We start from the raw sequence: 14,461 nt of genomic DNA on the forward strand, positions 1-14,461 counted from the left end.
AGAGGGACTGCACAAAGTGTAGCTGTCACCTGCCCCAGACGTGTATTGGAGACAGGCTGCAGGCACACAGAGCAGTAAAAACAGATTAGGCATGTTATTACTAAAGCCTCTACCTCTGCCTTTAGGCCCACCATTTCCACCTCGCACACATTATGCACCATTGACTTGTGCATTAACACCTTGCATACTAATAGCTGCACCACTAATGAACCAGATACCTGAAAAACTCCTTGGCCACCCTCTTGGAAACATTTGTCTGACTCGCCATCATTTTCTTCCTTCCATTGCAACAATCTCTACAATACTTTGCTTAGGCCTTTATTCATTATTTCATCCAACAATTAGGCCTGTTAATACATAACACTTTGCTGATTATGCGAACTAATTTACGGATGCAATCCAAACACACAAGCTTAAATGAATCCAGAAACGTCTTCTTCTTTTGTGAGGTTATATTATACGGTCTGTAAATTTGCACCAATCTCCCATGCTATGCATGCACCTGGATCTTGCGCTGTTCTCATGGTCTTTGCCCAATTTACTTTTCCGTTTGAACCTTTGTTTTCAAATACTTGATAACCTGATTACAGTTCTCCATAATAATTGGAGAAGGATTATTTTGAAGGGCTTCTCTCTGTAAGAGACCATATTACAGTGGCCAGAAAAAAAAGACAGTCACTACAATTGAAAATAAAGTGTCGAAATCTATCCAAAGCACTTTTAAAATTGGCACAATCCTTTTCCCCTCTGTGTACCACTTGTCGGCCACCACTCTGAGCTTTGAGAAATTCTTTGTAAATGTGTAAAGATCGCTCCTTGACCAAAACGTGCACAAATGCGCCTTCCTGCACATCTGTCACTGGTAATCCTTTGTCAACAACCACTTCACATTCAGAATAATTTATATACACTTTTTTTTTGTCGACACCCCAGAATTATCAGGTGGTTTCATCAATTTTTTTATACCTCGCCACATTTTCTAATCATGTATAACATTATTATGAGAATTTTTTGAATTCTGATTCATTCATTCGTTTTCAGGCAACCCTATCTTATATGCCTCACAAATTCTTTTTTTTTTTTAATCCACTTTTAATTTGCCTGCCAATTCTGGAACTTTCTCAAATGCACAATCAGCACTTATTCCTGCTTCTGCATTAAAAAATGGCAATTCATTTTTTATTATACATTCAGATTATGTCTTAATAAATTCCTGTTTCTGCCTTTATACCCAAATCTCCTTTGAGTTTGAAAGTATCAATCTCCATCACTTTCGTCTCAGTACGTGAAGATGAACTAGACACCGTCTCATCTCTCCTTGGCTATCCTGCTCCTATCTATTCTCCTTGCGCTTAACGAACAAGGCTCATTACAAAGAGGTGGTCTCACAACAGTCTGTCTATCTCATCATACTCTCCTTCAAAATCACTCTACTTCTTATCATCTCATTTTTGTTCTAATTTTCGTTATCTTCTGTTTTCTTTTTGTCTTATTCATCAGTAATCACAGGGCGGGGCACCTTTACTTTCTAACACTTCTTGTCTCAGTGCTTCTTCTGAACCTTACCAATTTGCGCTTTAAGGATTTTCTTGTGCGCTTTCTCATTCGTCACGTAGTCCCACTCATTCAAGCTTTCAAACTGTGCAAGTCAGAGCTGCTTTTCATCCCAATCATGGCATGCCTCAAATTCACAATCTTTTTCACATCAAATTTACCATACACAATAAACGGAAACTTTTTATTGCCAGCAGTAATTGTATTCCATTTTAGAAGCCGCAAGCATGTATGAAATCCATTATCCTAGAGCAATTCATAGGTGGGGTACCAAATGAGGGTGGAGACTCTCCTCCGTTAGCCAGAATCGCAGATTTATTCAAAAGTGCACCCATGGAAATCTCAACCTAGCTCACAATGCCCACAACACCAATCCAACCAATCACAATACAATTGCAAAACGAGAATTGAAACACAATGCAGGAACCAAAACAAATAAACCTTTGTTTGTCCATCAGGATACGGAACTAACTACAGAAAGGGAAAAATACCTGTTCGAGGCATATGAGCTGCAGATTCTACACTTTGTATTAGATCGCTACCTGATGTTGGGCTCGGATGATTGCTTGTTGTTGTCGTCTTGGAAGAAGTCTTTGTAGTCCTGAGATAGGTGACTCCTCCCTTGGACGATAGTGCGCATGGGCATCTGCTCCATCCTTGGATTGTTTTTTTCCGCCACTGGGTTCGGGTGAAACTTTTCCGCTCCGCTTCGAATTCTACTTTCCAAGTACTTTGACGAGGAAAAACTTTACCAAACTTCACCAAACTATTTTCGATATCAATAGTAGTCGACTCCACTCCCATCAGCTCGATGGAAAGGACGCCATTCAAAAGATGCCCCGAGTGTGGAGCGAAGTTTCCACACAGCGACCAGCACGAGGTCTGTAACCTGTGCTTGTCACAATAACACGACGAATCCAGCTGCACAGCTTGTGCATCCTTTCGATCCAAGAAGACCATTCGAGATCGGAGGGCCCGTCGACATGACCTGCAGAGATCGGCTCCGGAACGGTTGGTATGTTCGACGAGGAGGTTCTGCTCGTTCCAGAAGAAGATTCAGACGATCTCCAAATGGTATCCGAGGCAGGCGACTCTGATGACTCCATACCTTCGGGTCAACGCGTGATTACCACTGCCCCGGTCCCAGCATCAACACCAAAATTGAAGGCAAAGGTCAACACTCCGCCTCCGGGGCCCAGTCGAGACCGAAAAAACACTTCGAAAGCCCCACCATCGAGCCTGGCTCCGAAGAAAATACTCAAACCTTCCGGTAGCTCCTTACCGAGCAAGCCGCACGTGCCGATCCCACCAGCTCCCTCGGCACCGAAACCGAAAGAAGTCCCGGCGCCAAAACTGGCGACTTCGAAAGACAAAAATATGAAGCCAGCATCCGTCGCCTCGAGGCCGACCAGACCAGCTTCAACTCCGAAGCCGATAGCTTCGGTACCGAAACTGACAAGGCCTGATTCCGATGCGCTCAATACCTCGAAACAGCCTACTACACCGAAAACAATACCTTTGGTGCCGAAATCTACGCCAAAGGACATAACAACTACTCCTAAGGCTAAAGACAAGCAGCAACCACGCCGAACCCGAAAAAATCTGCTCTAGCGAAGGTTCCTCAAGGAGAAGACCTTTTTCCAACCTGATCCTCTACAAAAGAAGATCTACATTGACCCAAAGACAGGTCATGTATCTACTACACCACACAGGAAAAGGAAATCAGACACAGCAACTTCACCTGCAGTGCCTGTCAAGAAGAAGGACTCTGCCACATCTCCCATGCACCCTTCTTCTCCTATACTTCCTTCTCCTTCATCTCCTCTTCCTTCTAACACTCCACCTCACAATTCTCCAGAGAACTCTCCTCATCATTCTTCAACACATACACCTACAAATGATGATGAGTACAGTGTGGGTGGAGGGGTAGACCCAGATGAGCCTTTCCCCTATGATCCAGATTGGGAGTACCCAAACCCACAGGATGTGCCAGATATCCCTGACCCACATTCATACCCCTCAAAGCCTTCTCCACCAGAAGACAATATTAGTTTTAGGCACTTGTTAAATAGAGCTGCCATCTTTCATGGGGTCACCATGCACTCAGATAAGGCAGAGGAGGATTTTTTATTAGACACTTTTGAGCAATCCCAAAAGTCTGTGCAAATACTGCCAATGATTAAGGGAGTTATCAAACATGCACCAGAAGTGTTTAAAGATCCTGTAAGAGCTAGGATCATAACCCCAAGGATAGAAAAGAAACACAGACCAGCTCCTGGGGATCCAGTATACATTAAAGGTCAGCTACCCTTAGACTCCCTAGTAGTTTCAAATGCTAGGAAAAGAGCAAATTCGCAAACATCAGGTGAAGCTTCACCTCCTGACAGAGTCAAAAATCATAGATGCTTCAGGCAAAAGAGTAGCTGCACAAACTAGTAATACATGGCGTATTGCTAACAATCAGGCCCTTCTTGCAATATTCGACAGGGTTCACTATGATCAGCTAGAGAAGCTCTTACAACGTCTACCTGACCAGTATAAGGCACAAGCAGAGGACATCATACAAGAGGGTAAACTTATATCAAATGCCTCAATTGAATGTGCACTAGATGTAGCAGACGCTGCATCCAGAGCAATTAACACTAGTGTCCTCCGTAGACGCCACGCGTGGCTACGTATTTCAGGGTTTACACAGGAGGTGCAAACTACTATCTTAAACCAACCATTCAATCAACAACAATTCTGGTCCAGAAGTAGACACAACACTTGAGAAGATGAAAAAAGACAGACACAGTCAAGTCTATGGGAGCTCTGCAGTCTACTCAAACAAGAAGCTCCTTTTGTCGCTCCTTCTACAGAGGAGGCTCCAAACAAACTGGAGCAGACAATTCAACCTCCTTCAAAACAAATACACAAGCATCCTCTAGTAAGGGGTACTTTAGAGGAGGCTACAGAGGTAACAACAATAAGGGAAGAGGTTGAGGTAACAACAACAATCAATCCTCTTCCACCACTAGACAGTGACTTGCTTCCGCTCCCCCAACAGCATACCACTCCTGTAAGGGAGGATTAACACAATTGCTACCAGTCTGGAACTCGATCACAACAGACAAGTGGGTAAGACAAATTATCCAGTACAGCTACTGCCTGGAGCTTATAGCGACCCCCCCACATATACCACCCAGACAGCGTCCAATGTCCACAGAACATCTAACGCTGCTCCAACAAGAAGTTCTCTCATTGCTGCAAAAAGACGCAATAGAGCTAGTTCCGTTAAGACATCAAGGAAAAGGGGTTTACTCACTCTATTTCCTAATACCCAAAAAGGACGGAACACTAAGACCAATCTTAGACCTAAGACCTCTCAATCGCTATATACATTCAGATAATTTTCACATGATAACGTTACATCAATTGCTTCCTTTGTTGCAATAAGGCGATTTCCTCACCACACTAGACCTCAAAGACGCCTACTTCCACATTCCTATACAACCTTCTCACAGGGAGTATCTCAGATTCGTACTAGAAGGACAACATTATCAGTTCAAAGTCCTTCCATTCGGGGTCACAACTGCACCAAGAGTGTTTACGAAGTGCCTAGCAGTAGTAGCAGCACATCTCAGAAGACAACATATCCATGTCTTCCCATAGCTAGACGATTGTCTCATAAAAGCCAAGTCATTCAATCAATGTGTCCAACACACATCTCAAACAATTCAAACTCTGCACAACTTGGGGTTTACAATCAACTACTCAAAGTCACATCTCCAGCCCTCTTACGTACATCAGTACCTAGGGGCTACCATAAACACCAAGACAGCTCTAGCTTATCCCAGTCCAGCCAGGATACAGAGCATTCAAGCTTTAGTTGCAAGGTTTCACAACCAACACTCTCTCCCAGCCAGAGTGTTCATGCAATTAATAGGCATGATGGCATCTTGCATTTTTATTGTACCATATGCAAGACTGCAAATGCGCCCATTACAGGAATGTCTAGCACATCAGTGGAATCAGGCACAAGCACCACTAACAGACCTGATGTTGGTGGACAGCCGCACACATCGCTCTCTGCAATGGTGGAACACCAAAAACCTATCCAAAGGGTGGCCGTTCCTAGAACTAGTTCCACAGATAGTGCTGACAACAGATGCAACCCTAATAGGATGGGGAGCACATCTGCTCCACCACACAACTCAGGGACGATGGACCGCTCAAACAAAGGTGCTTCACATCAACCACCTAAAGTTGTTGGCCATATTTCTAGCACTAAAGTCATTTCTAGTGCAGAAACGAACAAAGCTGTCTTGATCCGGACGGACAACATGACAGCCATGTATTACATAGAAAAACAAGGAGGCACACATTAATTGCAACTGTCCCAACTGGCACAATACATTTGGAGATGGGTCATTCCACAAAACATATATCTGCTTGCAGAACACCTTCCAGGAGTTCACAATCAGAGAGCAGATCTGTTAAGTCGACAAACACCACAGATTTACGAATGGGAACTTCATCTACAAGTTCTTTTACCATTCTTTCACAGGTGGGGTCATCCAGACATAGACCTGTTTGCCACACAAGAAAACGCAAAATGCCCAACCTTCGCCGCCAGGTTTCCACACCCGTTGTCCAAGGGCAATGCGATATGGATGAACTGGTCAGGCAGATTTGCGTACGCTTTTCCGCCAATTCCACTAATACCACTAGTAGTACGCAAGCTCAGACAGCAGTGTCTCAAAATGATCCTGGTAGCTCCCACATGGGCACGGCAACCGTGGTTCACCACACTGCTAGAACTTTCTCTAGTTCCACACCAAAAACTGTCCCTGACACCATCCATGCTAACGCAGAACCATGGAGACATCAGGCATCCAGATCCAAGTCAATGGAATCTGGCGATTTGGCTCCTGAGTGTGGTTATCTTAACCTGCCACCAGACTGAAGGAATATTATTAAGGAAGGCAGAACACCTACTACTAGAGCTTGCTATGCTGCTAAATGGAAAAGATTTGCCATTTACTGTACTAATAATCAAATTGATCCTTTGGATGCTTCCATTCAGAATACTATCTGTTACTTTCTTCATTTACAAAGATGTAATCTAGCATATTCATCTATACGATTACACCTAGCAGACATTGCAGCATATCTACAAAACAGACAACATATGTTGTTGTTTAGAGTGCCAGCAATAAAAGCTTTCATGGAAGGATTAAAAATAATAATTCCTCCAAGGTTACCACCCTATCCAGTGTGGAACCTAAACATTGCTCTTACCAGGCTCATGGGACCCCCTTTTGAGCCTTTGCACAAATGTAAATTACAGTTTCTTACATGGAAAACAGCTTTCCTCATTGCTATTACATCTCTCAGAAGAGTTAGTGAGATTCAAGCTTTCACTATACAAGAACCATTCTTACAATTACACCGTAATAAAGTGGTTCTAAGAACTAATCTAAACTTCCTTCCTAAAGCAATTACTCCTTTTCATTTAAACCAAACTGTAGAATTACCTGTGTTTTTTCAAAACCCAGATTCTGTAGCAGAGAGAGCTCTACACACATTAGATGTCAAAAGAGTTCTTCTATATTACATTGAAAGGACAAAATCCTTTTGCAAAACAAAGCAACTATTTGTAGCTTTCTCTCCACCACATAAAGGCAACCCCATTTCTAAGTCAGGAATTGCAAGGTGGATTGTTAGATGTATACAAATGTGCTATCACAAAGCAAAACGCACATTAACTGTTCCTCCTAGAGCGCACTCTACACGCAAACTAGGAGCCTCCATGGCCTTCTTAGGTAACATTCCTTTAGAAGACATTTGCAAAGCAGTTACATGGTCTACAACACACACCTTCACTAAACACTATTGCAGTAGGCCAAGCTGTCCTCAAAACTCTCTTTCAAACTACTGCAACGGATACAGGTGACCACCGCTAGGGACGACACTACTGCACAATCGATGCAAAGTGTAGAATCTGCAGCTCATATGCCTCGAACGGAAAATGCTACTTACCAGTATGCATCTGTTCTTGGCATGTAGAGCTGCAGATTTCTACACACCCTCCCGCCTCCCCGTGACCTGTATCTGTTCCAGTTTTATCTTAATTAGATATACACGCATAGACATAATTTTCTTACTTTCTACTAACTCCATCATTTCCCATCATGACGAAAATCAATCTAAGGATGGAGCCGATGCTCATGCGCACTATCGTCCAAGGGAGGAGTCACCTATCTCGTAACTACAAAGACTTCTTCCGAGACGACAACAACAAGCAATCATCCGAGCCCAACACCAGGTGGCGATCCAATGCAAAGTGTAGAAATCTGCAGCTCTACATGCCAAGAACAGATGCATACTGGTAAGTAGCATTTTCCTAAGTGCTTTCATCCACACCAATATAGGTTCTTGATGAGCGGTGGATTTCTATAAATCTGTCAACCTTATACCGAAATCCAAAAACCTTGTCACGTAGGGCACATAAAATCAGAAAATGTAAACCGCTTCAGCAATTTACCCAAAACATTACAATGCAATGCAGTTTTCAACACATGCACATGGACCCGTAGGTTTTGTTGTTGGCATCCTGCAATTAAAGCTTGGATACCACTGCTTGTATGTGTTCTTGCGATGCTCCTCATAGTCCATATTGTGTGATGCTCGGCTCTCATAAAGCATGGTGTGGGGTTCTTTCTGAATCTTTATTTGTGCCCTGTTTTAGATTAGAAGAATCATGTGCCCATTTTTTGGTTGTGTTTTGCGCTACCATGGCATTACCCTCACCTACTTTGTTATTTTAAGAGTAGAGCCATGAAACTTTCTTACTGTGTTTAATGATGGCACTTAAAATATAGGAATTTAGGTATGTAATACTATGGTTCCTCCTTTTGTGAATTTGCACTGCAAAAGAATTTGTATGAGCATGTCTTTTATGGTCATGTGCTGTTATACCATAAAACATTTGGGCTTTTGTAAATTGTCAGTGATCTCGTCTGAACCCCACCGGGTTGTGCCTCATTGCACCTGCTGAGAAACTGAAACAAAGGCTGTTGTATCATAGCAGCAACATCTTGTCCAGCACCTTTTATTTGTTTGACTGGGGACTGGAAACAAAGTCAGAGTAAAAGAACTGAGAACCAAACATTTCCTGTAACCACTGACTGATCCAGGACCCAGAGAAAAGGCTGTCGAGAGTGCAGTGAGATCCATAATAGAAAGCCACGTAGGATGTAGCAGTGAGATTCTGCAGTGTGTCACACCTTGGTGTAGATGAAAAGATGCAGTGAGAGTGAGCAGGGTATGCTTCTGAGGACCATTTACTGCATCACTCTGTAATCCTCAGGTGTAATAACGTGAAGGCTCAGAAACCTCCAGAAGATGCGGTCGTGGAGCAGACTCTGAAGAGCATTGGAGAACATTCCTCCTTGCAGGACAAACTCTTGCAATTAAAAGGTAAACGGACATCAGATTGAAAGGGAAAGCCCAAGTAAGAACTGTTCATGACAAATGCATCCTACGAAGAAGACTTTACACACAGGCAAAGGTTACACAAGTACTGTCCTTGTTCTGTGACGTTAAATTGGAGGGTCGTGTAAACAAATAAAGGATTGTTTTCAGAAGTGAAAGAAAGTAAAGAGCGAGAGAAAAGAAAATTATGAGTATAGCAAATATGGAGGAGTTGGAGATGGTGCTAATGAAAGTCTGGCTGAACAGACAGAACTGTGGCACTGTAATGCACGTAATCCAAAGGAGGCCTGTGTCCGCTCACTGCATTTGAACTGAAGATCTGTGTGGTGTGCGGGCATCTATGTACGGTTCCATGGATGTCAATGAATGTGTTCTGCAGTCTGTATTTTGGGAATCTTCTTGATCAGGACGAGTGTTGCAGAGACGTCTTTGAGAGAATGCTTCACATATTTCTTTCAAATAGAATGTGGTCAGCAGGAGCCGGGAACAAGATCTGAGAACCTTTACTGCATTTCCAAATTAATTGAGGCGTGTGACCCAGGAAGGAATTGTTGCTTACATGTAGGTATAAATACCTGAATAGTGTAACAAAGTGGATTATTAATTGGAGTGGATGGTAGTGCACCACAAGAAATAGTCATTAACTTGTGTGGTCCAGTCAAAGGTTTCAGAAATTTAAACCTGTGCTTAACCCGTATAACCCGATAGCTATGACACACAGCAGACAGGCTTAGCAGAAATGTGTAAAGCATTTAGTAGTACCAAAGCAGTTAGAAAATGTCAAAAAAACAACTAAAATGACAAAAATCAAAAATGACAAAAATCTAAACCGCAGATATTAATTTTGAAAGATATTAAGAACAAGCATTTACTATGCAACGGTTTCGCCTTTGGAAAAGTTAGAGCTATTGGCATTGTAAATGACAACATTTGTATTTATGTGTTGGTTTTGAAAACAGATAAATAAATGGCATTGTCATTTACATTGCCAATAGCTTAATCTCTCGCAAATGTGACACCTATTATACCCTACGGACGAGCTCAGCAGACAGCAATTACTACCACACACACACACACACCCAGAGCCACACAGACACACACACAGCCACACACACACCCTGAGCCACACACACACACCCAGAGCCACACACACACACACACACACACACCCAGAGCCACACACACACACACACATCCAGACATCCAGAGCCACACACACACACACACACCCAGAGCCACACACACACACACACACACACACACCCCCAGAGCCACACACACACACACACACACACACACACACACCCAGAGCCACACACACACACACACACACACACCCAGAGACACACACACACACACACCCAGAGACACACACATACACACACCCAGAGACACATACACACACCCACCCAGAGCCACACACACACCCAGAGCCACACACACACACACACACACCCAGAGCCACACACACACACCCAGAGCCACACACATTCCCAGAGCCACACACACACACACAGAGCCACACACACACACCCAGAGCCACACACACACACACCCACCCAGAGCCACACACACACACATCCAACAAGAGCCACACACATCCACCCAGAGCCACACACACACCCAGAGCCACACACACACACACACACACACACACACACCCAGAGCCACACACAAACACACACACACACAAACACACACCCAGAGCTACACACACCGATAGGTGAGCGGTGTGCTCCCAGACCTGCTGTTTTTTCTAACGGACTCCCGTGAGTCATGGAGCTGACGAGCTCGTGGTTGATGCCCTGCGCGCCAGTGAGTGGTACCAGACCTGAGATGATTTCGGCAACCTATTCAGCAAACCCCTAAAACTAGTCTGTAATCTCTACTGACGAAGGTTAATGAACCTGAAACACCTGTGTCTAGAGATCCGCGTCATCTGCGCCAACCTTGGCGAAACACTCGACAACACGTCTACGAGGTAAATTACCAGAGACTGCATTGCCCAGAATGCCAGGGGCGATCCTTGCTTGATAGGTGAGCGGTGTGCTCCCAGACCTGCTGTTTTTTCTAACTGACTCCCATGAGTCATGGAGCTGACGAGCTCGTGGTTGATGCCCTGCGCGCCAGTGAGTGGTACCAGACCTGAAATGATTTCGGCAACCTATTCAGCAAACCCCTAAAACTAGTCTGTAATCTCTACTGACGAAGGTTAATGAACCTGAAACACCGGTGTCTAGAGATCAGCGTCATCTGCGCCAACCTTGGCGAAACACTCGACAACACGTCTACGAGGTAAATTACCAGAGACTGCATTGCCCAGAATGCCAGGGGCGATCCTTGCTTGATAGGTGAGCGGTGTGCTCCCAGACCTGCTGTTTTTTCTAACGGACTCCCGTGAGTCATGGAGCTGACGAGCTCGTGGTTGATGCCCTGCGCGCCAGTGAGTGGTACCAGACCTGAGATGATTTCGGCAACCTATTCAGCAAACCCCTAAAACTAGTCTGTAATCTCTACTGACGAAGGTTAATGAACCTGAAACACCGGTGTCTAGAGATCAGCGTCATCTGCGCCAACCTTGGCGAAACACTCGACAACACGTCTACGAGGTAAATTACCAGAGACTGCATTGCCCAGAATGCCAGGGGCGATCCTTGCTTGATAGGTGAGCGGTGTGCTCCCAGACCTGCTGTTTTTTCTAACGGACTCCCGTGAGTCATGGAGCTGACGAGCTCGTGGTTGATGCCCTGCCCGCCAGTGAGTGGTACCAGACCTGAGATGATTTCGGCAACCTATTCAGCAAACCCCTAAAACTAGTCTGTAATCTCTACTGACGAAGGTTAATGAACCTGAAACACCGGTGTCTAGAGATCAGCGTCATCTGCGCCAACCTTGGCGAAACACTCGACAACACGTCTACGAGGTAAATTACCAGAGACTGCATTGCCCAGAATGGCAGGGGCGATCCTTGCTTGATAGGTGAGCGGTGTGCTCCCAGACCTGCTGTTTTTTCAGAGCTACACACACACCCAGAGCCACACACACACCCAGAGCCACACACACCCAGAGCCACACACACCCAGAGCCACACACACACACACAAACACACACCCAGAGCCACACACACACACAAACACACACCCAGAGCTACACACACACACACCCAGAGCCACACACACACACCCAGAGCCACACACACCCAGAGCCACACACACACACACCCAGTGCCGCACACACACACACCCCGAGCCACACACACACACCCAGAGCCACACACACACACACCCAGAGCCACACACACACCCAGAGCCACACACACACACCCAGAGCCACACACACACACACGCAGAGCCACACACACACCCAGAGCCACACACTTAAAAATGTATTTCTAGTGTGTAGCATTTTCTAGTATTTATTAATGTATTTCTAGTTCTGACATCTATTATTGAGCTGGAGCCAAGCTGGCCCCCAATTACAGATGACCAAAATGTCTGTACTTTGCGTTCAGAGAAGCTACCTTCACTGAGCACTTAAAGGGCCATCACCACTGCTTTTGGCTGTGTTCCCTCCTGGCCTTGGACCTGTTTGGAGGGCCACGGGGGGAGAAATGGTAGAAGTGTGATGGGTTATATCAAACCTCTCAGAAAATAAGACGGATGCTTCACTTAAACGGCCACCACCACTCCTTTTCCTTGTGTCTCTTCCTTGCCTTTCAAGTAATTCGCATTCCCGATAAGGTCACTGGCCTGTTTTGAGGAGTTTTGGCAGGGAAAGTGGACTGTTCCAGTCTAAGCTGCACTAAGAAAATAAGGTTAATAAAAAAACACTATCTTGTCAAAATGAAAGCTCTGCTTAAACCTGGGCTGGTTAAGAACAATCTGCAGGTACAGCAGACGTTTCCTTATTCCAAGCAAGTTGCCTTTTGGCAGACACGGTCCTCCCTAACTAGGGTTGCCATCTGCCAGTTTCTTTACCTGCATGGCCAGTATTTTAGTGTCCCAGCCGGTACAAAAAATAGGAAAATAACGTAAAGCTGGTACTTGATCCCCTTATCAGCACATTGTTTAAACAGGACACTTTAGAACGCTCTTTAAAATGTGTTCTATTGCTGCCTTAATGAAACCTAACAGATTAAAGACAAAAAGCCGTGTTAAAAAGATTACAATTTTGTATGAAGTTATATTTAAGTATCATGTACTAGCCTTTGCTGTATGTTGGGAAAAAAAAGCCGGTATTTTTCTCTGGTAAGGGTGGCAATTCTATAACTAGACAGACAATGTAGCCTGGAGTCACAGAGCATAGGGGACTGACTGGGCACTGAAAAGATAAGACGGCAGGCTCTCAATCTTCTTAACCGCGTCCTAAATAGCGAACCCTTTGCCTCTGCAGGCCGGAGGGCGGATTCGGATGTGGGACCCTCTTGGGAACACGTACCGGCCTAAATTCCTAAAAAGGCAGTAGGTCGGTCTGTGTGTGTATTGGAAGTCTCTAGCAAACCTCGTGCTGCAAAACCCAGTTAGGTGGGACAGGTTCTGGAGGATTAAGGGGCCTGGAAGATTGGACGACATGTCGAGGGGTCGACTACCTTCCACAGCAACGCTCCTTCAATTCTCACTCCTCACCTGCGTCTGTCTCCTCACCGACTCCGGTCAGAGCATCCCTCGTTACCTCCAATCACAGCCCTTCCAAAGCCAATAAGAAGCAGCACTGAACAACACCGCGGCGTGCAGCCGTTGCCGCATCGTAACCAATAGCTAATCAGGCTGGAACCCTTGGTTGCAGCCAATCGGGCATACGCTGTTCAACTACTAGAACTCGGCGCATTAAAGAGTTAACCAATAGAAGATGGCGGGGCGCACGAGCTTGCGAACTAAAGTAGTTAATGGCAATAAAAGGCACGCAAGTCTATTCCCCTTCCGGTCAATTTGCACGTTATTGGCAGTTTGAGGTATGCCATCAGGTGGAGCTGGTGAAAGTATTTATTTATTTTAATGATTTTATAAAGCAACAAGCCAATACGTGAACCAACCCACCCGCCTCAGCTCCTAGAACCAAATGGCGGCTGCAAACATCCTGGGGGAAAAAAAATAAGACAACACCCACCGCCGCATGACGTTGTTAAAGGGGCAGGATGAGTAAAAATCGCCGGAACGCCCACGAATCTGCTCCGGCAATGACGGACAGATCTATCTTCCAATGGCTAGCCTCCATTTATGGAGCTAGCCAATGGAAGAGCAGGCGGGACAAAGCCCCCGTACTGTTCTAACATAAGATTTCGCCTGCGCGAACGCCGCTGCGCAGCGGACGCTAGGCGAAACCTAAAAAGATACGGCGCAGCTTAGCGCACTCTCACGTTTGTAACTTGGTGATCAATAGCACCTTGGTGAGAATTAGAGTTTAAGCAATTTATATAATCCAGAGGAAGTCA

At 45.0% G+C, this 14,461-nt stretch overlaps 1 protein-coding gene across 1 annotated transcript in view; it reads left to right on the plus strand.

The window, feature by feature from the left end:
- The window catches only part of LOC147668762 (E3 ubiquitin-protein ligase TRIM39-like), a 139,354-nt gene that overhangs the window by 39,988 nt on the left and 84,905 nt on the right, over window positions 1-14,461 (plus strand). Inside the window, exon 5 of the mRNA XM_086948448.1 lies at window positions 8,906-9,015. Within this exon, the coding sequence (XP_086804574.1) occupies window positions 8,906-9,015 (110 nt within the window). The remainder of the gene's footprint in view (window positions 1-8,905; window positions 9,016-14,461) is intronic.

This window comes from Lissotriton vulgaris, unplaced genomic scaffold (assembly GCF_964263255.1).
Source record: "Lissotriton vulgaris unplaced genomic scaffold, aLisVul1.2 SCAFFOLD_1416, whole genome shotgun sequence".
In the NCBI taxonomy this organism is placed as follows: domain Eukaryota; kingdom Metazoa; phylum Chordata; class Amphibia; order Caudata; family Salamandridae; genus Lissotriton; species Lissotriton vulgaris.